The sequence below is a fragment of the Musa acuminata genome, chromosome BXJ2-9 (genome assembly GCF_036884655.1).
Source record: "Musa acuminata AAA Group cultivar baxijiao chromosome BXJ2-9, Cavendish_Baxijiao_AAA, whole genome shotgun sequence".
NCBI classification, from domain to species: domain Eukaryota; kingdom Viridiplantae; phylum Streptophyta; class Magnoliopsida; order Zingiberales; family Musaceae; genus Musa; species Musa acuminata.
The window spans coordinates 50,255,477-50,278,262 of NC_088346.1; the positions used below are offsets into that span (position 1 = coordinate 50,255,477).

Genomic DNA, 22,786 nt, shown 5'->3' on the forward strand with positions numbered 1-22,786 from the left:
GATGTCATTTCCGCTTGCAAACTGACAAGGTGACATTCTCATCTTTTCAACGGTTGGCTGAGATATCATCGCAAACCGATACTGTGCTTTGCAACTACGGCGTACCCCAGTTGAAAATACATATATGTAAACCTAAAAAACAACCAAGGATAACAAGAGGAATCACACAATATTAATGGTATGATAACCAAACATTTGAGTAGATTTCAGAGTTTCATGAACATCATACAAATGAAATCATTTAACTCCATGAGACAATATACAAGAAATTATCTCACTGAAGGAAAGTTACCCAAACTTGCCTTGCTAGAAAAGGATAACTACCATGTGCAAAGTGACATCTAATGCCCTTTTACATTCTCAATGATTCTTAACATCTCCCACAAATTTACAGAGTACATTCAACATGATACAGATCCGACTGTACAAATGTTATCATAAAAGAACTTCTGATTCCATCTTTCTAAATACTACCTCCACGGATGAAGGATCTATATCAAGGCCTAAATCTTCTCCTGCATAATTCACAAACAAATATTCCTTTTTGGATGATGCGGCAGGAAGCAGCTCAGAAATCCCAGCCAGATCTCGGCATGGTGGAAGGATAACATCCCTTCTATTCAGGGAATAGTAGACGTCGGCAAGCAGAAGCCAGGTAAGGTCTGAATCAATGCAAGCAAGTCCTGATAATGCCCTTAGAGATGCATCTTTGAGACCTGCCATGCTACTGCAAGCAATACCTACGACAATACCACTAACTTTCTTCAGGACTGTCTGCAATGCTGAACTAGTCCTCTTGTCTGAACATATCAAGGTAATCATGTCCAATACTGCTGCCTGGATTTTTTGGCTGGAGACTTCAGCCATAGGTTCTTCTGAAGTTATAGAATTACTTCGGTAAGGGAGAAGAATTCTTTCCTCATTTGATAGCATTGGTTTCCTTCGAAATGTGGATGAAGTAAGCAACTTCCATATAGTATGCCCATCATTCTGAAACCGGCGAACAAAAAAGTCCCCGCCACCAATTTGAACTGCTTTATGCAGCATATTCAAGCATTTTCTGATCACAACCTGAAAAAGAATAAAAGAAAAATCAAAGCTGTATCTAATGCAGCCACATGCCAAGGCTTTTCAACTGGGAATACAGCATAACTCCTTCAACTGGGAATACAGCATAAATCCTTTAACTGGGAATACAGCAAGGTAGAAACATCACTGCATAATCAGAAGACAAAATATTAAAAGTCCTTTAATGGCTAAATACAGCAAGTTAGAAGCATCAGAAGACAATATTTGAACCCTAATAGCATAAATCATTTAATGGTTACTAAAAGTCCAAAATAACATGGAGCCACATTGTCACGAACGGTCGTCGCACACTCGCAACAACTCCGTTCAACGAACCGTTCGTCGCTCACACCTACATGTACAGCTGCTTGACAGCATGTTTTCTCTTGATTTTGGGTCATTTTACTTGTAAAAATGTAAGTTCGAATAAGCTGCAGCGTTACAAAGTGACCGCTCACCAAACCGAGCAAAACAGCCCAAAACAGCTCCGTTTTCGTGTGCCACGGGCTGATTTCTGGAATCTGCCTCCGCTCACCAAAACATTAGCCATCTCAGCCCCTTGGAACCCCCCGGGTGGCACAGGGCTGGATGGGGCTTCGGTATAGTACCATTTAATTTTAGAACAACCATTTAATTTCTTAACCATTTAACTCTCTCATTACATAAGCCCTAAAGCTCCAAACCCCCCTATTGTCCTATATGCATAACCATACATAATCCACTAAAACATCAAACAAAATATGGTGTTATTGGAGCTGTCAAGCATTAACAAGTGTTATAACTTCATTATCAAATAAAGCAAGAAGGATTACATAAAATGTGTATCTCTACACTCAAGACTAGTATGTGTTTGATCCTATGGTACTTGAGCTCATTGCTAAATATTATCATCATTCTCCTCTATGTCTTTTCTTTTTTAATTTCTTATCAACTACTCCATTCCCAATCCCCTTTAGCCCTTTGTAGGTTGTCCTACATTTAGATGGTACTTTGAAAGTTTCAAATGAAAGCAACAGGCACCAAGAAAAGTTTAGCAAACTGCAACATATAGGTCCGTTACACGATGCTTGTGATGACATTCTCTTCTTGTCTTGATCTAGGAATGATGTTGTGGACCAACATTAACCAATCATCAGGCCTCTCCTCCAGCCAGAAAATGGTTACAATATATGGTACATAAACTAACTATATCTAAAATAACAGGATTTCGAATGTGATACCAGTTGGTTAGTATTCGTGTCACAAGTTTTAAAATGGCAAGTCAACTGTGCAATATAGGTTACATATTCCAAGATGCCAAATATAGTCAAAATAATAAGATCTAGAAGATTCCTATGCGTCCAGTCATCCAAAAGTCCATTTTTCAGCTAGGTCGGTCAACAAAAGATTGATAAGACATGTGAAATATATATGAAGCTTCAGCATAAATCAGACAATCAAGCAAAGTACGATGTAGCAGAATAGACTAAATGTTAACGGAAAAAAGACCAAAGAGATTTACTAAATTAGCAAAAAAAAATCTATCATACCACTGAAACCTTATTTTTAAGGCAAAGAATCAAATAAGGCCAGATTATGTTCATTGCTGGAAGCACTCTGTTCTCGTCAGCTTCGTCATCTGCAGCCTCCATCCCATCTTTCAGATCATTTAGTGATAGCAACTGAACTGCTTCCCAGATTGCTGCTTTGGTTTGTTTCTCATGCTTATAAGCTTCCTCCACTTTTGCAAGAGATACAGAAACATCCTACAAAAAAAATGCCTTACTCTGAAGTACAAACAACTGAAATCTAAGGAGAATAACAAGAAAGATTTTGTTTTACTATTTTCCAATAAGATATTTACCACTCAAGCCCCTAACAAAAGTATACATCTAATTATTTTATTTAGTTGAACAAAGAAAACATATTATGCAATGGTTCAAAACCAACACACAATTGTCAAACATAACCAATAATAATATGGAGAAGAGGGTTCACATTTCCTACCATACCAACTGATTTTGGCACAGAAACCAAGACTTCCAATAACATTTGCTTTGTTGCAACAGTCTAACCAGTAACACCTTTTTAGGGCAGCAATTTACAGGAAGAATCTGCTAAACTGATAGTCCTAAATGACTTGCTTAAAAGTAATGAGACAACGGACTGAGACCTTGGGAATAAATGTGAAATTTTGTTCTCTGCAAAATACAACATTATTCCAGAAAGAGAAAAGGAGTGTTGAGAAAAAGACAAACCAACAAGAAGTTGCAGTCTATTTACTTTGATCATACTACTTAAAATTATGATGCAGGTTGTTGATCTGTTTTGCAACACTGTATTTTCCAGATTGCCATCATACATGACGAGATAAACAAGTTAAAATCGAATCTCAAAGTTTTATTCGGCTTCATAAATAGAGAACACCTAAGCAAAAATAGAATTCATATGATATATTACACTTCAAATCCATTCAAAAAAGGCTTAAATCAACAAAAATTAAGAACCAAGTTTTCATGTCTCTTACCTTTTTTGGGAAAAAAAGCATTTAGTTAAATGATGTGAAAAGATCAAGACGTCTTACCCCAACTTACTAAGAGAACACGACCGAAAAGCAACAGAACTACCAGGAACTAATCCAAAAAAGTCAACATTATCCCTACCCCCACATACCAAAAACCAAGCAGCATGGCCCATGCTTGGATTGTACCCATGATCCAAATTATCCTACACCAAGGAAATTATGACAAACTGAAATCATACTCAGAACAGTTCATTTTCCCAATTAAACCATATAACAACATTCAGAACATGTTCTGACTTTTCATGGTTGCTACCCCAATAAAAGTGGCACTTCTAGAAACTGAAAGCCACAATGAAACACATGATTTAGGGAAATAATACAGTAACACCTCCAATTGGTCAACATCTTAAAACCCTTGACAAGCATATAGTTATATAAAGAACAAAGAGATGGTAAATGCAAGCCTTTCACTTAGCAAAACAATGGCGTCCCTGTTACAATAATCCAGAACAAGTCACAGAATAAACAACTATCATAGCAGAGCCAAATGAACTTTCTTCAAAAATAAACATCTAAAATAACAGATCCAAATGAAAATAAAGATTTAAAAAACCTTCATTTGGACCTACATAATAAAAAATCTGCATGGCAATGTACCTGTTCCTATTGCTTAAATAATTTCTAGTTTGTAATCATTGGATTTTATGTAAACATAGACTTCAAAATTTGTCCAACTTTATAACCTTGCAAATGACAAGCAAACTACATTATGTAGCCAGTAATCATTCTATCCATCATTAATAGCTTGTCATTTGTAAGAAGAACCATTTGCGAAATACACTCCATGAAAAGCAACAAGCGTATGAATGTTAGTAAAAAATTTTGAATTCACAGACTAAGCACAGGGCACTTGTACCAAAAAATTATCTAATGAATAAGGTATCTGATAGGTACATAAAGGTAAGCCATCTACCCAAGTATCCTTACGTCAAAAAATTTCAGAAATCCAAGTTGCGGTATATGAATAAGTAATCAATTAATTTTCCACTAAAATTACATAGCCCCATTAGTATGAAAATACTGCTATCAAACAAAGAAATGCTAAACAAACGAAATGGGTCATCAACATGAAAAGGTATCCTACTTGTGAAGCAACATGTGCTGTCCTTTGTTCTTTACTTATTTTCAATCCAGATTTTTTTTTTTTTTAAGTCACTTGTAAGGTTTCACTTTAAACACAGGTAACTAAGAGGTTTCCTCACATCACAATAAATACTGAAATGGCTGAGCTTAACTTGTGTTTTCCCTTTATATAGTAGAAACTTAAATTGAGAAAGACTAAATTTAATTCTCTCTGACTGAAAGAAAGAACTGCAAAATTGACCCTTCGCAGACCTGCATTAATGGGTGCCTGTGCATTGAGCTGCCTCTGACAATTAAACACCAAACAGTATTCGCAACAGCAGAATGAGAATTTGAAAGAGATTCATTTGGCCAAAACTGTTTTATCAAGAAACATATCAAGCAAGTACCTCAATAATGTCCAGAGACACCAGACAAGCTGATTCTTTCCGTGAAGAAACAAGTGGTGATGCAGCTTTTAAGCATGATCCAACAAGAGATCCAACAATTCTTCTGTATCTTTTCATCTCATTAAACTTAAACAATAATTCCTCCCAATATTCCAAGTGAAGACTAACATCATCAAAATTGACAGATCCAATTTCTGGTTGTCAAATTAGAACAAAAAGGCAATGGGAAATTATTCCAAATAGCACTTGCATTGAACAAAGAGAACCTTGAAAGACTACATAAAATATTCAAACACTAGATTAAAAAAATCATAATAACAATACCAATTGAAACAAAGAAATGAGAAAAAAATAGCACCGGAAGCCTGCTAAACCACAGAAGATAACTATTTAATCTGTCTCCACTTTCACATCTTCAAAGAGAACTAATTCTTTGTTTTTAGAAATGTGTTCTTTCACTGGGAGAGTGTATAAAATTTTATGATCAAAGTGCTTAGTTTGTTAGTTAAATATGGCAATCACATGTGAAAGCAACTAAACTTCTACACTCTTAGTCATATTTCATCATGATATCCGATATACTAAATAGTGCAATTTGATATATGAGATATCTGTCTAAGCGAAGATCACAGTAATGTAGGAATTTTTAGTACAATTTTACAAATAAAAGCAATATACAGTAAAATCATTGCCGAAACTCAAAGAAATATCGAACTTTGTTCTGTTAGATACAACTTAGGAGTAACTAAATGCAAAAAACAACTCTTTCAATTCTTTATTTTATGAATTTCTTAAATTAATACTCACAAAATTCAATGAAACATAATTTGGCAGATTTCATGGTCATGTGCCAATCATTCAACAGTACTAATGAAAGCTGAAACAGAAGACCAGAATCCTTATAGTACAAATCAGAATTACCTAAAGCCTGGGATTCGGTACACATGGAGAAGGAGCTTCTAGCCACATGATTCTCATTAATCCATTTTTGCATCATAAGAATCTTGGAGCTGATGTGTGCACTAAATATTTCTGCCTGATCTGGCAAAGAAGATGCTTCAGTTTGTGATGCCTTTGCAATTTCACCCACAGCCTAGACACAAGAATATTAACAAGCAGCAAGCTCAAAATACAAATAAGAAAATCTGCGTGTAACATCTTCAAACTTTAGGATTAAGATGAAATAATAGAACAAGATAAAACAAGAAAGAAGAATATAATAATAGAACAAGATAAAACAAAAAAGATTTTTTTTCTCCAAGCAAAAGAGATTTATATTCATTATATTAAACATAAAACAAAAAGGAAACATAACTCTGATACAAGAAGAGTTAACCACAATTCTAAATACTTTGGAATGCCAACCATAATTCTTCTTGATATAACAAGGGATAGAATGATATACATTATACAGGTCCAATAAATTTTAGTGCCATACTGGTCAAATAATAAAAGAAAAATATTTTTTTTTGTACTTGTCAAAGCTGATCAAATGAAAAAATTGGACAAAAACAAAAAGGGGGAAGAGGAAAAAAAGGAGGTACCTCTGCCAGCTACTTTTTTCCAATTCTCATTGCCACAATGGGAAAAGGATGACTCAAGGTCTTCCTTTGTCCTTTATCTTTTTCTTCTTTTTTTCACCACCTTAGAGGAGGTCAGTCGCAGGGAGCAAAAACTTACAACTAAACTTTGATGGAAGTCTTGGGCTATTTTCTGGCTGAAGCCAGTTCAGACAATTAAACAGTCCAGCCTGTGGTCAGTCTAGGACCAAAGCAGCCTAGTGTAGTAATGTAGATCCTAATTTAGACTAAATTAGCAACAACCTGGAAGGTTTGTTTTGTACTGGATCAGTAGGGGAAAATCCAAAATCAGTCCTTACTCAACCGGCATATATTGTCCATATTGAGTAGCATGCCACAAAATTTTTAACCTTGATATGGACATATATAAAAAAGACCTAGAAATTGCATAAGGTCAGCTGAGTCAAAGGATATTAGTCAACACATAGGACAATATTGAGGCATAGGGGAAGACCAACAAAGAATTGCTTAGACATTAAAGCAACATAGTAACATCCTTTGAGTAATGGTTGCCATCAAAAGGCATAAGGACATGTAAACACAATGGCATGACATGGCCAGGCAATGATTGTTAGCACACATGATATGTTAATTTAATCCAAAGCAGGGGTTTAACTAGGTGCCCGGGCACTCGCCTAGGCACTCGGGCGAGGCGAGGCGAGGCGAGGTGAGGCTTGAGCACCTTACACTATGATCAGGCGACGCACTTAAGTGAAGTGCCGCTTGGGCGCTCGCTTGAGTCTCATAGGATTTTACCTTAGGATAATATTCAACATATTAGAGATGATGATGAAGAAGATTATTTAGAAAGTGTTAATTCTAGTGGGAAAAGAGTACAAGACATAAAAAGGAAAAGAAGTCCTGATTATTAATAAGGGTAAAAAGGGACCAACGGACTTGTATATATATCAAGGATCACAACAGAAATAAGGTCAACAAAGAGCAAAATTAAGACAAACAAATATAAGTAATGTCTGTGATAAGAAAATAAAGGGAAGAATGACTCAACACATTGCTCGCTTCTTCCATCAAGCTGGCCTTCCCCTTGGTGCTTGTCGTTTGGACTATTTTAAAGAGATGATTGAAGTTCTTGAAAGATATAATGGGGGATTAAAACCTACAAGTTATTATGAATTACGAGTTCCATTACTAAAAAAATAGTTGGATTATACAAATGACTTATTATGGATAAAGCTCTATTATGCCAGATCCTCGGACCGACAGAGCACATACGAGTATAATTAATTTTATTATCAATTGTTCTTTAGGAACCTTATTTGTGAAGTCAATAGATGCATCATCTTTTATGAAATCTGAAAAAATGATATGAGTTACTTGACAAGTTTATGAAAGAAATTAGTGAACAAAATATTATTTAAGTTATAATCGACAATGGAAGCAACTATGTGTTAGTTGATACTATTTATCTTTTTATTTTTTTAATCTTTTAATTATTTTATGTCTATAATTTGAGTGGTAGGCAGTTATGTTGGCGTGGTGAGCGATTACACTGCAGCGCTGCGAACTATTCTTGCTTATATTTTTCTAGCAAAAACACATAAAACCAAGGCAAAACATATTGCTAAGCATTTATACAAGCATGCAAAAGCGACAAACGATTCGTTGAGCGAAGATGTTGTGGGTGCGCGATGACCGTTCGTGATAGGTTGGAACTCCATATTGTGCCTCCTCTGCTCGTGGAGGATAGCCAACTTCTCACTCGTCTTGTTCGCTGTCGCGCTCCTCCTGAGCGGCTCCAACAACATGAGAGCGAGTTTGCATTTGCAACCCACTTACGGATGCTTAGGGCAATGGTCTGACTTGCCCTATTTTGCTCGATTCACCATGATGCTTCGCCATGGTGAGATTATGAAACTTCGCTGTTTGCTCGAATTACTAACCCGCTCTGATACCACAATGTCGCGAACTTAGCTGGAATTGTTTAAGTCGTGCCGCACCGTTATGGCAAAGTCACGGACTTAGCTGGAGTTGCTTAAGATGTGAAGCACCCTTAGGCGATGCTATCTAAGTTATGAAACACCCTTGTGTTATGCATCCGCAAAGGATCCACCTATTTGCAACCTCGCTCAGGTCCCATAGGACCTGTAAAAAGAGCAAGTTAATTAGTTAAAAAGTGAGTGACGGACAAGTCCCGATGTCTCACGAAGAGGTAAGCTTTACAAGCAATTCATCAAACACTTAGTATACAAGAGAGAAAAGAGAGGAAGGAGAAAACAAGGACTTTAGAAGACAAAACAAACAATCGCAAGTCCACAAACGATTGCTTACCAGGTGTCGGGCGTAATGGCAACTTCCTGTCAAGTTAACGTGTGAACTTGTATAAACTGATCAACACCCAACACTACCTCGAAACCCCATCCACCCTTGTACCACCCGGGGAGGTTCCAAGGGTTTGAGCTGGATGACGTTTCACGTCGCACTACGTTATGCAGAAAATAGGTCGTGACACGCGAAAACGAAGCCATTTTGGGGCAATTTTGCCCGACGTGGTGAGCGGTTGCACTACAGCACTGCGAAGATGTTACGGGACATGTTACGATGAAAGGTTCGTTGAGCGAAGATGTTACGGAACCGCGATGACTGTTCATGATAGCACACAAAAGCGATGAATGGTTCGTTGAGTGAAGATGTTACAGGACCACGATGACTGTTCATGATAGCACAACAACCCTCATGCTGATGGGGGCTGTTGTACAATATCTCCCCTTTTCATGCTTCCCCACGGCAACCCCCTTCTAGTAAACAATACGTCCCCCTCCCCTTTCTTCTATCTCGCCTCCTCTTTATCATTGTTACTAGATTCTTTACTCTCCCAGTAGTGCAACCTCCCTCACCAAATGCCTCCTTTATGTCGGTGATCTCCTCCTTTCCTTACAATCTTCCCCAATCTCAATAACCATCCCCCTTCTCTTTCACGCCAGTCTCCCCTCAGTCTTAGCCTATCTCACGCTTGACTGCTTGCCCTCAACTAATCGCCCTCCACTTTCCACCCCCTTTCATCTTATTACCACTCCCGATAGCATGCAATCTCTCCGCCCCCACCACACACCTAACAATCTATTCTCGGTCCCCATCATTTGTGATAGCAACCCTCCCCGACATAGCCTCCTCTTTATGGTAGCATGTTCCCTTTTGACTTTGTTGCCTTTGGACTTAGCCGAACTCCATTGCTCTTTTCCGCCATTGCTTCTCACCTCTCCATCACCTTTGAAACCCACCGGTATCCCTCACCAAAATTCATTGTACCATGATGTACCGCCCGATATGGGCGGTACGTACCAATCCGATAAGGGATTGGTATGGGCAATACATATTAATTTGTCGGTATGTCCCACCGTACCATGTGTCAGTATGTTGGTATGTATCGTACTGATGACTGATCGGTACACCAATAAAGCGAATCATGTCCCTCGCTCTTGATTTTTTTCTTGTCATTAATTCTTACTAATAGTAGTTGAGTCTTAGTTATAATAGTTATAAAGTTATAACATTGCTTTCACGCAAATTTAAAATTTCTTAATGGTATGACCGTAATATTCTTTTTCTCCTAACAATTAAGGGATTCCCTCTACCTTCTAATTCCTCAAAGATCTTTATTTTTGACCCCCTCATGGAGTATGAGGTTTACTAAAATGATAAAAGCACACCCACATAAGCATCAGATTTGTACAGCTAGCTGAGATGTAAAAGGCCCCATGCTTGCATCAAGTGGTATGAAGCATCTATTCCACCTTGCATCAAGTGGTGTCATTGTCAACAGTCTTACAATCAAGTGGTATTAGAGCAACCAATCAGCTTTGGTTCACTGGATATTATATATATATATATATATATATATATATATATATATATACATACATATATATATATACACATATATATATATACACATATATATATATGTGTGTGTGTGTGTGTGTGTCTTTGTGCGCATATACTATACACTATACACAGAGAGAGGAATAAGACTTCTAAGCATGTTTACAAAATTGCCCGTATGAATGTATGTTGGACTTTTGATCTATTATGATGTGAATAATATCCTTGATAGATTGCAAATAGGTTTATGGTATTTTGTGGATGATCTATTATGTTGGACTTTTGCCAAGGATGCATATTTTTATCATGTGTTCATTTATCATATCTGTTTTTCATTTGATATCATTAACATGGAACACTTTAGTGTAAAAGCATGAGCTGTCCACAGCATACTGGCGTGTTATCTGAATATGTTTGTACCCAAGGTTTGTAATTTTGTACCGTATCAGAGTTTCAAGCTCAGTTTGGTACGGTACGGTATAAGTATACCGAGCGATACATTTCGGTATACCGCTTGGTATATATTAAAAACAAAAACGATAGCTCTACCCGCGTGAGGAGCCGCATGAAAAAAAAAGGGTCACTCGATTTCCCCGCGCAAATAAAAACGAAAAAGGCAAGGCGATGTCGCTCGGTTTCCCCGCGCAAAAAAAAAAGAAAGGCGCCGCCTCGCTCGATTTCTTTTGTTGGGGAGAAGAAATCGCTTCTCCCCGCGACGTCGCAGAGGCTCTGTCACCATGTTGGATCTCCAAGTTTTTTTCTTTCTTCTCCCTCTTCTTTCTTCTCCATCACCGACCTCTTTTTCTCCCTTTCTTTCTTCTCCGTCACCGATCGATGCTACTGCCCGATAACGGACGGTCCGTGTATCGGCCTGCTGTTGGACCGATAGTACCGCCCGGTATGGGCGATATTATTTGAAATTAAAATCTTTATTTGTACCTATATACACCTAAAATCTTTACACCTCCCAAAATGTTGACATCAGCTTTATGCAGATTGAAATTTTTTTTGTCAAGCAGGATATAATCATATATGTTTATGTCAAAGATACATATACATATCAAATGAATTCCATCATCAGATAAGAACAAGGATATGTGACAGCAAGATGCTGTAGAAAGTAGTCTAAAATAAATCAGGGCACAATTCATGTAACATGGTCACTCATTAGTGAAACCTAGAACTTAATTCATTGTCCATGTGTAGAAGAGCTGAAATTTAAAAAGATAAAAAAATGAAGACTGGAAAAGAAATGTTTTTACCTTTAGAAAAGGAATAGTTAAATTTGGGTGTTGATGCCTACCAAGGACCTCTAACTCTGAGGATACAGCTCGCATCTGTGGCAATTGACCAAACCAATTTAGAGGAAAAAAAGAGTATTGGCAGTAAATATTAAATAAATTGATTTTTCAAATTACTCATCTTATATATAATTTTAAGAAGTAGAGACACCATTATAAAACCCCAGCAGTAAATCAAAGGAAAGAATGAAACAAAATAAATCAGCAGATATCAAGCAAATAAATCCATCCATGCAGTAGAAAACAGATGAGAACAAATTGCTAAACACGCATGAGAAAAGTTCAAACATATACACCAAATTTTAGAATGTGCAATCTCCAGATTGCATCTGATAGAAAGTTACTGCACTATTAATCTCTTTAAACCAAGATTCTTGTATCCACATTTTGCTGTAAACTCCTTGATTACCAAACAAGTACAACAATCCACAAGTACAAAAACAAGCCATAATATTCCAACTATTTGGGGTTGGCTTGATATTTTCCGAAGCAATTGTAGTCTAACCATGCTGATTTAAGGTATTGTATCAATGGTATTGTCTTAATCAATAAGTTCACCACATGGTCAACCACATCTGAGAATACAGTAATGCTGCTGTATTTACACTTGAAGTTTGTAACATCAAGGAATCAACAACAAATACTTGAGATTCCCAAAGTTCCAAGTATACACCAGTGTAAAGTATATGATATATATTATCCTTACTGCTAAAAACATTTTAGAATTAACCACAATTATGTTTGGAAAAATAACCCTAATGCTTATGTTAGGATGTGGGAGAAAATAAATATGCTACTTATCGATGTGTCTTTTTTGTCCTTATGGCTTCTTTGTAAAATAAGATGACAGCATGGTATACAGATGTCATAATACAAGGAGTTGGAGAAGTGACAAGAAAGTTAAAGAAGAATCACATCTTGGGAACAGAGGATCATGTCTTCCATATAGTTGATAAAAATATATATAAGATGAGATGTAAAAGTATAAAGATGATAGAACAATGTTTAATAGAATGAGCTATAATATAACAATTTATGGTATTGTCCAGTGATTGCAAAAGGCGCTCGGGCGCTCGCCTAGGCGCTCGGGCGAGGCGAGGCGAGGTCCGAGCGCCTCGCTAATGTCCCAGGCGGCGCGCTTCAAACAGGCGCCGCCTGGGCGCTCGCCCGAGCCCAGGCGCTGGGCGCTTCGGGCGAGCGCCTGGGTAAACCAAGGCGACCGAACCAGAATTTTAGGTCTGGTTCGGTCCTGGTTCGGTTATTAGTTGGTTCAATCGAACCAACTAAACCGATATAACCCCAACCCTAACCCTAACCCTAACCCAACACTAACCTGCTGCCGCTGCCGCTCTCGATCCCGATCCCGATCGCGATCTCGTCGCTCGCTGCCGCTGCCGCTGCTCGCCGGTGTCGCTGCTCGCGCCTCCCGCGAGCCTTCCCGCTGCTCGCGCCTCCCGCAAGCCCTCTCGCTGCTCGCGCCTCCTGCGAGCCCTTCCGCTGCTCGCGCCTCCCGCGAGCCCTCTCGCCTCCTGTGAGCCCTCCCGCGAGCCTTCCCGCTGCTCGCGCCTCCCGCTGCTCGCGCCTTCCTCTCCCTTTCCCTTTCCCGCTGCCGCTGCCGCCGCTCGCCGCTGCTGCTGCCGCCGCCGCTCGCCGCCGCTGCTGCCGCCGTCGCTCGCCGCCGCTGCCGCCGCCGCCGCTCGCCGCTGCTGCCGCCGCTCACCGCCGCCGCTCGCCGCTGCTACCGCCGCCACTCGCCACTGCTGCTGCTGCTACCGCCGCTCGCTGCTGCTGTTGCCGCCGCTCACCGCTACTGCCGCCGCCGCTGCTGCTGCCGCTCGCCGCTGCTTCCTCCTTTCTTCATCAGGCTCAGTATACTCTTAATATTAAGTTTATTTGAATTTTAAAATGATTAATTTTCTGTTAATAGATTAATAATATATTATTTTGATTTTAATGTTATTAATTTTTATTTATTTGAAATTATTGTTAGGTTTCAACATAAATGGCAAGTGCAGAAAGCAACTCAATAGAGTCTCCAATGGTATCAAAAAAAGATCCTGCGTGGAAGTATAATTATTTGAAGGATCCGAAAGATCCTAATGCAGTGACTTGCATATTCTGCGATAAGACTACCAGAGGTGGTATTTTTCGTGCAAAACAACATCTAGTAGGAAATTTCAAGAATGCAGCAGCTTGCAAAAAATGTCCACCTGAGGTAAAAGAAGAGTTGCTGAATTTTATGAATGAAAAGAAGACACAAAAGAATGAATCTTATGGGAATTTACCAGAAGACAATGTTGAACATATCAGAGATGAAGAAGAAGATTATTCTACGAGTATTAACCCAAGTGAAAAAAGAGTATACGACAAAAAGGGAAAAGAAGTTATGAGTACTAAAAAAGGTAGAAAAGGACCGATGGATCTATATATGCTTCAAGGATCCCAGAAACAACAAGGGCAAGCAGGAGGCTCAAAATTGAGACAAACAAATATAAGTGATGCTTGTGATAAAGAAATAAGAGGAAGAACAATTCAGCACATTGCTCGCTTCTTCTATCAGGCTGGTCTTCCCCTTAGTACAACTCGTTTAGACAGTTTTAAGGATATGATTGAAGCTATTGGAAGATATGGTGCAGGATTAAAACCTCCAAGTTATTATGAGATGCGAGTTCCATTGCTGCAAAAAGAGTTGAATTATACAAATGACTTACTAAAGGGTCATAAAGAATCATGGGCAACACATGGTTGCTCTATTATGTCAGATGTTTGGACTGACAGGAGGCGCAGGAGTATAATTAATTTTATGGTTAATTGTTCTTTAGGGACTATGTTTGTGAAGTCAATAGATGCTTCATCTTTTGTAAAATCTGGAGACAAGATATATGATTTACTTGACAACTTCGTGGAAGAAATTGGAGAACAAAATATCGTTCAAATCATAACCGACAATGGAAGCAACTATGTTTTAGCTGGTAATATTCATCATTTGATTTTGTTAATTATTTTATCTTCAATTAAGTGTGTTAAACTCTTAAGTCTTATCATTTTTGTTATCCTTTGTCTCAGGTAAATTGCTTGAATAAAAAAGACAACACTTGTATTGGACTCCATGTGCAGCACATTGTATTGATTTAATGTTGGAAGATATTGGAAAGATCTTAGAAATCAAGAAAACCTTAGAAAGGGCAATTTTTGTTGTTGGATTTCTTTATAATCACATTGGGGCTTTGAATATGATGAGAGAATTTACAGGGAATAAAGAATTAGTGAGACATGGTGTTACCCGATTTGCTACTTCATTCTTGACATTACAGAGCGTGCATCGTCAAAAACATACTCTGAGAAATATGTTTACCTCTGAGAAATGGGTGACAAGCAAATGGGCAAAAGAAGCAAAAGGCAAGAGGGCTGCTGATATCATCTTAATGCCATCCTTTTGGAATCATATAGTTTATATATTAAAGGTAATGGGCCCTCTTGTTCGAGTCCTTCGATTGGTGGATAATGAAAATAAGCCTGCAATGGGATATATTTATGAGGCTATGGATAGAGCAAAGGAGACGATTAAAAGATCTTTTAATGAAAATGAAGAAAAATATGAGAAAATTTTTACAATCATTGACGAAAGATGGAATTGTCAACTTCATCGTCCCTTACATGCAGCAGGATATTATTTGAACCCTGAATTCTTTTATAAGATTAAATCTGTTGGATTTGATGCAGAAGTTTTGGGTGGGTTATATCAGTGTGTTGCAAGATTAGTTCCCAGCATTGAGGTTCAAGATAAGATTATTCATGAATTATCTTTATATAAAAATGCTGAAGGTCTTTTTGGAATTCCAATTGCCGTTCGATCCAGGACAACTACCTCTCCAGGTATTAATAATTTGATATAATTAATTTCATATATATTATGTTACTATGTTATTGCTAATAATAACATAAATTTTGCAGCTGAATGGTGGAGTCTATTTGGAAATTCCACCCCGAACTTACAGAAATTTACTGTCAAAGTACTTAGTTTGACATGTAGTGCTTCGGGTTGTGAGCGAAACTGGAGTGTCTTTGAGCATGTAAGTATTACTAAATATTTTTATTTTAATTAATTTATTTATTTAGATATATGTATTAATATATTTTTAAATTATATGACATGACAGATTCACTCGAAGAGAAGAAATCGGTTAGAACATCAACGATTGCACGATCTTGTTTACATAAAGTATAATCAAGCTTTGAAGACTCGTCATGATTTGAAAAATAGATTTGATTCAATCTCATTGCAAGATATTGATGATTCAAATGAGTGGTTAGTAGGAGAAATGGGTGCTAACTTGCAAGATGCTGAAGACGAGCTTGTATTTGAAGATGATAGATTGACGTGGGGAGATGTGGCAAGAGCTTCAGATGCTGGAGAATTACAAACATATACAAGACAGATGTCAAAGAGAAAAATGAGTGCAAAAGCATCAAGCTCGGCTCCTGCTATTGTTGAAGACATAGAGAATGAAACATATCTTGATGAAGAGGAAGGAATCGAAGAACAAGAGGAAGAAGACGAATTCAATGAAGATGATTTGTGTGAAAATGACGATAATATTGATTATGATGAATGACTTTGATGTAAAATGTTAATGTTTTGAATTTTGAAACTTTTTGTTAATGTGACATTGTGATTTTGTATCTTAGATTTTCTTAATTTAATAGCATATTTTTATTTAAAATTTTAAATAATTATATTTATTAATTATATTATATATTTTTATATTTTAGTGCCTCGCTTCGCTCGGGCGAGCGCCTAGCGCCTCGGGCGTTTTTGGACCTTGGCGCCTTTTGGCGCCTAGCGCTTTTTAAATCACTGGTATTGTCTTAGATCACTTTGTCAAACATAAAGAATTTCCTTTAGAAACCAACGGATGTCTTTAAAAAAACTCTATAATGAATAAATAGATTTAACAAACAAATATACTTCAAAACAAGAGTTTGGGGAAGAATTGAGAAAGTCCACAATACATAATGTTTTCAAATCCCATACTAAACAGAATTCCATCACGACTTTGATGAAATTGAAACAAAAAAGGTGATGGTGTGATACCAACTTCTTCGAGAAGAAGTTTCTCACAGCGGAATCATAAACTTCATAGAAACAAATAAATTAATGGCATATAGTTCATGGATTAATTGATCAAAAGAGCTAGCACCAAACTCTAATAAGATTGTTCATTCCACTAATAGAGTTAATTGAAAGGATAACCACAAAACTTCCCCAGCTTGGACGACATCAACTTTGAAGGAATATCATTATTTTTTGCAAAGCTAAAAGGGATAGAGCATGAAGTCTAACTGATACTACAGTAGTAAATTTCATGACAGGAAAGGAGCTAAAATAGAATTGTCCATTCGTCATCATAATGCTCCTAATATCATAACTAATGGGTAAGAGAAGAAGATAAGGAAAATAGTGTACTAATAAATATTAAGAGATGAAAACTTCTGCTAGAACCCTACAAACTTAAATTCTGATGGTTTTATAATTTTCCAAAAAAAGGACATCTAATGAAGGTATTCTTATCATTAATTAACTCAAATTGCATTCTAATAACACTCCAATAAATAACATAAATAATTCAAAAATACAAATATTATTATATAAAAAACCTTAAATCTAGACATGAGAGGATTTCAGATTCAGATTTAAGATTGTCAAAATAAGACTAATATGAACTCATCCTGCATCATCCACCTTACCCATTGATTAAATTGAGTGCTCTATTACTAATGGAAGGATCTCAGCCTAAATCATGCACATACACATTTGCCACACCAAGGGTAATAATATAACCTTTTGAAGACCATAATATATGAACTACCAAGACTATTTCCTACCAAACTGGAATCAGCAACAAAACCCAACTCAAACTCAAGAAGTCCACCTCTGTAAAAGCCACTGACCTAATATTAAAAAGCAAGGCACCTAAAATTTATGTAAAACATCTATCATAATGGTTGCAGCTATGCTCTTATGAACCAAAAAATTTTCTGGCAATTCCTCTCAGGAAGGAAGAATCAGAGCTAAGGTGGCAAATGACAAGTTTTAGTACAAGGAGAAATTGATTACACAGTAGAAACAAATCGATAAACAACAGAATACATTTGAAACCTGAGGGATGCAATGGATCTGAGGGCAATGTCCTGAGTTTTAGTACAAGAAAAGGTAATTATGTGATACACACAAACCAATAAGGAAATATTTATAAAAAAATTAGAAGTCTATTAATGCTTCAAATATATTGTTGAAGTGGTTTGAATCACAAAAACATTAACAACCTTAAATGGTTCAAGCTTGAGCCATGGAATAATGAGCCATGCCATCTACCTTCAGCAATGCAAAAGGTCATGCCATCTCATTTTGTGAGAGACAGGAACAAAATGAAAAAAAAAATGTTTTAACTTTTTTGTCTACTGTAATAATCCTAAGTCAGCTCCAAAATGCAAATAGGCAAGAAGATTGATTTAACTTTTCCACTGGCAGCAACCTCACAAACTGGACCCCGGTGCATGATCTTTGCTTCAGGTGCCAAAGAGCAACATGATATCTCCAAAAAAAAAAGAAACAGTAGCAAAAAATACTAATAGTCTATTTAGCATGCATACCGGCTCCTCCAACAATGGCAGAATATCTCGAGCAGTACCGACATAGGACAGTATAGCAGCAAGTACATCAGGAACATGGGGATTGATATCCAAATGCCGCAACTGGTAACATAAAGAGTCAATAATATAGTCTGCATTTGCCACAACCAAGTGCCCTACCTGTTCCAAATAATGTAGCATCAGTACATAAAACAAAGAGCTGGTGCTTTTACAGTTTCTCTTTTTTTTGCACTCACGGTGGCATGGCCGGACAAAACAGAAAGAACATGTAGGACAGCATCTGATGCGATTCTTATCTCACTGTTAGAGCAAATCAAGTTCCTTAGTAATAAATAAAGAGAAGAGTGCAAAAATCCACTGCTTATAAAATCTTTTCCAAGAACTATGCTGAAAATGCCTATTCCATCTAAGATCACCTGAACCAATGAACCATAAAAAAATAATCAATATCAAGGTTAGGAGAACATTCAAGAAACTGAGTCAAGAACTTAATTGGTGAAAATACATTTCCTGTTGCAGCATTATGGTGTCTAGGAAGAAATGTAATGGAAGATCTAATTCTATTTCATGTTCCAGCAGAGGTGCATTCTGATCCAATGGAATGTCCCACACTTCAGGTGACAAATATTCATGCAAAATGCTGCCAATGGAAAGAATTGTAGCATCCCTATTATCCTTTCCCTCTCTCGTATTCCAAGCTGATCCTTGGCATTTGAAAGTTGTAGACTTGTCATCATCATATGCAAGTTTCTTTTCTTGCAAGGTTTCTTCCCTAGACTTTTTAAAGAATGTTGAATATGTATTAACTGACTGTTCTGATAATCCGTATATTATCTCATTTAACACGCAAACTGCAGAACTTGTCTTGCGCAATAACTGGCCAGAACCATGATGAAAATACCAAGTTTTCCACCATTCTTTGCCATATTCTTTCATACGAAGCTCTGATATCAACTGGCGAAACTGATCTAGCAAATTATCAACAAGAACTGATAAAAACATATTGCTCTTTTGTCCTAAGGATAAGACAAAAAAATAATAATTAAAAACAAAACTTCTATCAGGAAGAAAAAGTTCTTAACTTAATACAACAAATCATCATAAAACTAATGAACAAAGACTGAAAACCTAACTATTACCTGATATTATGGACAGCCCGACAAGTCTAAGTACTCCAGCAAGAATTAGGTATAGTTTCTGACTGCCAGCAATACCAAACCAAGGAGGCATGTGAGGAAACTCCAAAACACTACTTACATATTCTGAAGGACTTTGCAAATCCTCATCTTGCAAAATAGAAATTTTGGAAACAACAGGAAAAGTGGCATCCTTGGTAAGATTTCTTGGGGAACTCAAGATATTGCCAGTTTTCAGCTCAGCAATGGAAAGCAAGTATCCAGTTGAAAGTGGTTTTGACAAAATTAGGTTATTCATGGAACCAGCAAACCGTGAATTATGACTGAAGCATAATCCAAAACACTCCAAAAAACATGATGCATTGACCTGCCAATACCAATAAGTTCAAATCCCAGAAACCAATTTGCAATCCTATAAAAAGTATAAATGTGGCAAATAAAGTAACATATATGATCAGGGAAGAATAAAGTAGAAATCAGCTACTCTCTGTAAGATAAGAAAAGAAACCAACAAGTAGCTAAAATAAGTTCATTATATGACAGAAACCCATAAATCACAGAAAATAAGGCTTTGAAAAGTGAGTCAAATCAGATTAAATCATTTGGAAGAAATAAAAAATTAACTAAAAACATGTTCACTAAATGACAAAAGCTAGTAAATCACAAAATTAAGGCTTAAAAAAAATACATAAATTGGATAAATCCAATTTGGAAATGTAAAATATCGTCAATTTATGGTTGATATAAATAACTAATTATAACTATAACGCTTGAAACTTATCAGGGTCAAAGTTTTTGTTGATATGTGATTAGCAAGAATTAGTAGTGTTGGGATTAAAATATATTAGTGAAATGAATATGCATCACAAAATTGCCTGGTTACTTCTAATAAACTGAAAACTCAAGCAGAAACAACATACTATCACTTCTACTCGTAGCCTGTATCAACTGACAAAAAAGTAATACACCAACAAGTTTACATTCTGAACATTAGTACTGCCCATGCAAACTTTGACACGGAACATCATAAAATTGCACTCAATGCTTCATGCACCATCGTGCTGAAAAGTATATATGAATGCAATCTAGTACCGTGTCACCACTTTATTGAAAAGTATAATACCAATTTTAAGCTTCATGCACCATCATACTGAAAGGTTTAGATACATGCAATCATGCACCATTCATGATGGATCATACCAATTTAACATATATGCACTGCTACAATCTAATAGTGCACCACCAGCATAGTAAACCATCATTTAACATGCTGTTTTAACCCCTTATAGCAAATAACCAAATGGCTCTTAATAGAGCTTAAAGTCTGGATAGTGAGTACCAAGGTACGCAATACCGAATGATACTGCCTGGTAAGGGCGGTACATACCGGTCCGACGGCATACCGGTACGCGGATTGCCCGCTACCGAGTGGAACAAAAAATAATAATAAAATAATATATATATATATATATTTATATATAAATATTTTAGAAAAAGGCGACACGACGTCGCCTTTGGCGCCTATTTCGGATTATATTTTAGAAATATATATATATATATATATATATATATACACATATATATATTTAAATAAACGAGGCGACGTCGCCGAGGCGATGCTACGTCGCCTTTTAAATAAAAAAAAATATATATAATCTGCTATATATATATATTAATTTTTATATATATACCGCCTGCGAGAAGAGAGAGGCGACGTCGCTTCGGCGACGTTGCCGAGTTATATATATATCGAGCGGTATACCGCTCGATATACCGTTCCGTATCGTACCGAGCGAACGTTGAAACGCCGGTACGGTACGATATTGGGAACCTTGGTGAGTACTATGTTCTTTATGCTCTCTCTATCACAACCAACCAAATGTCACTTCACAGACTTCATGCTCCTGCTATTGTGACATGACATTTGTCTAACTGCAAAGGGCTGAAGAGCTCAGTCACCTAGCACCAAACCATCAGCAGAGGGTGGCAGGATTGTTGAATTGGAATTGCATCAATGGATGTTCTATCTTAACAATGTGTGCACAGTTAAATTAGACAGTAGATCAGTGGATCAGTTCCTTGCAAGTGTGTATGAGACGCTTTTTGGATTGGTTAGTTTCACATGACAGCAGGAGCTATGACAATTCGCAATGTGGTACATAATTGTGTCTACATCTGATAGGCCTGATGTAAGTGCATGACAATAAACCCTATCGTGCAACCAGAAACTACAAAATAGATATTAGCATATTCCATTTTTTCTTTTAAACCATAATCATTTAAGCTTCTTTCTGTAGATCATGGTCATAAGCATCAACTCAAATTTCAGGTTTCCTAATGCGACTGCAAAATCTGTACTTCAAGGCTCAAGTGTGGAAAATTTTGATTCATATTCACTCTCTTAACAAAATCATGAGATTCATCAGTACACCACAAGACTAGCGTTCCTTACCATAGAGGATACAGAATATGATCATTATTAATAACCACACACTAAATGAGCATGGTAACCATAAGACAGAATGAGACAAACTATGTCAGCCAGCATCCTTGATGTTGCCAATTGGTTGCAAAAGATTTTGAACAGGATATGTGAAGCAAAACCATAACCCTTGAATTTTATTTCTTTCCTCTACAGAGAAATTATCATTTATAGTTGTTACCTTAGCACAAACTAAATTGCATTTTACTTTTCTTGTTCCACTAAGTTAGCTTCATAGATAGTGTACTTGTTTGAGTATACTAATAAGGAGGGCTGTTGCTGTTGCTTCCCTTTTGCCAATAAACTATACTCTTGGCTGCAGTCCCGTTTTAATTTTCTTTTGACCATTTTTTGTTATTTAGATCTATTTTCTTTAATCATCTTATTCATGTTCTAGCTCAGGGTTTGTCATGTCGACCTATACTGTCCAGTATAAGTGGTATGTACCAGTCTGATAGGATGCCGATACGTTGATCGCCCTTTGTCGAGCGATACCATCACATGACCTCGTATATGGCGATATGGGATTTGTACCGGGCGATAACGATCAAAATCGGACCATTACCAACCTGTACAAGTCGATAACAGTCGGATTTCAACCGTTATCGATCAAGGGCTGAGATTGCCCTATTTCGAACGGTCAAATTGACCGTTTGAAAAGAGGCAAAATAGAGGGAAGGCAATTGCAAA

The 22,786-nt window shown here is 37.1% G+C and overlaps 1 protein-coding gene across 1 annotated transcript in view; it reads right to left on the bottom strand.

The window, feature by feature from the left end:
* Positions 1 to 162: 162 nt before the first annotated feature.
* LOC135623893 (uncharacterized) overlaps positions 163 to 22,786 on the bottom strand; it is a 31,495-nt gene continuing 8,871 nt past the window's right edge. Inside the window, exons 9-18 of the mRNA XM_065127351.1 lie at positions 19,618 to 19,981; positions 18,988 to 19,494; positions 18,715 to 18,893; positions 18,479 to 18,637; positions 11,786 to 11,860; positions 7,371 to 7,439; positions 6,025 to 6,196; positions 5,104 to 5,297; positions 2,598 to 2,813; positions 163 to 1,071 (exon numbers count right to left, since the gene is read on the bottom strand). Coding sequence (XP_064983423.1) covers positions 436 to 1,071; positions 2,598 to 2,813; positions 5,104 to 5,297; positions 6,025 to 6,196; positions 7,371 to 7,439; positions 11,786 to 11,860; positions 18,479 to 18,637; positions 18,715 to 18,893; positions 18,988 to 19,494; positions 19,618 to 19,981 — 2,571 coding nt within the window. The 3' untranslated portion in view covers positions 163 to 435. The remainder of the gene's footprint in view (positions 1,072 to 2,597; positions 2,814 to 5,103; positions 5,298 to 6,024; positions 6,197 to 7,370; positions 7,440 to 11,785; positions 11,861 to 18,478; positions 18,638 to 18,714; positions 18,894 to 18,987; positions 19,495 to 19,617; positions 19,982 to 22,786) is intronic.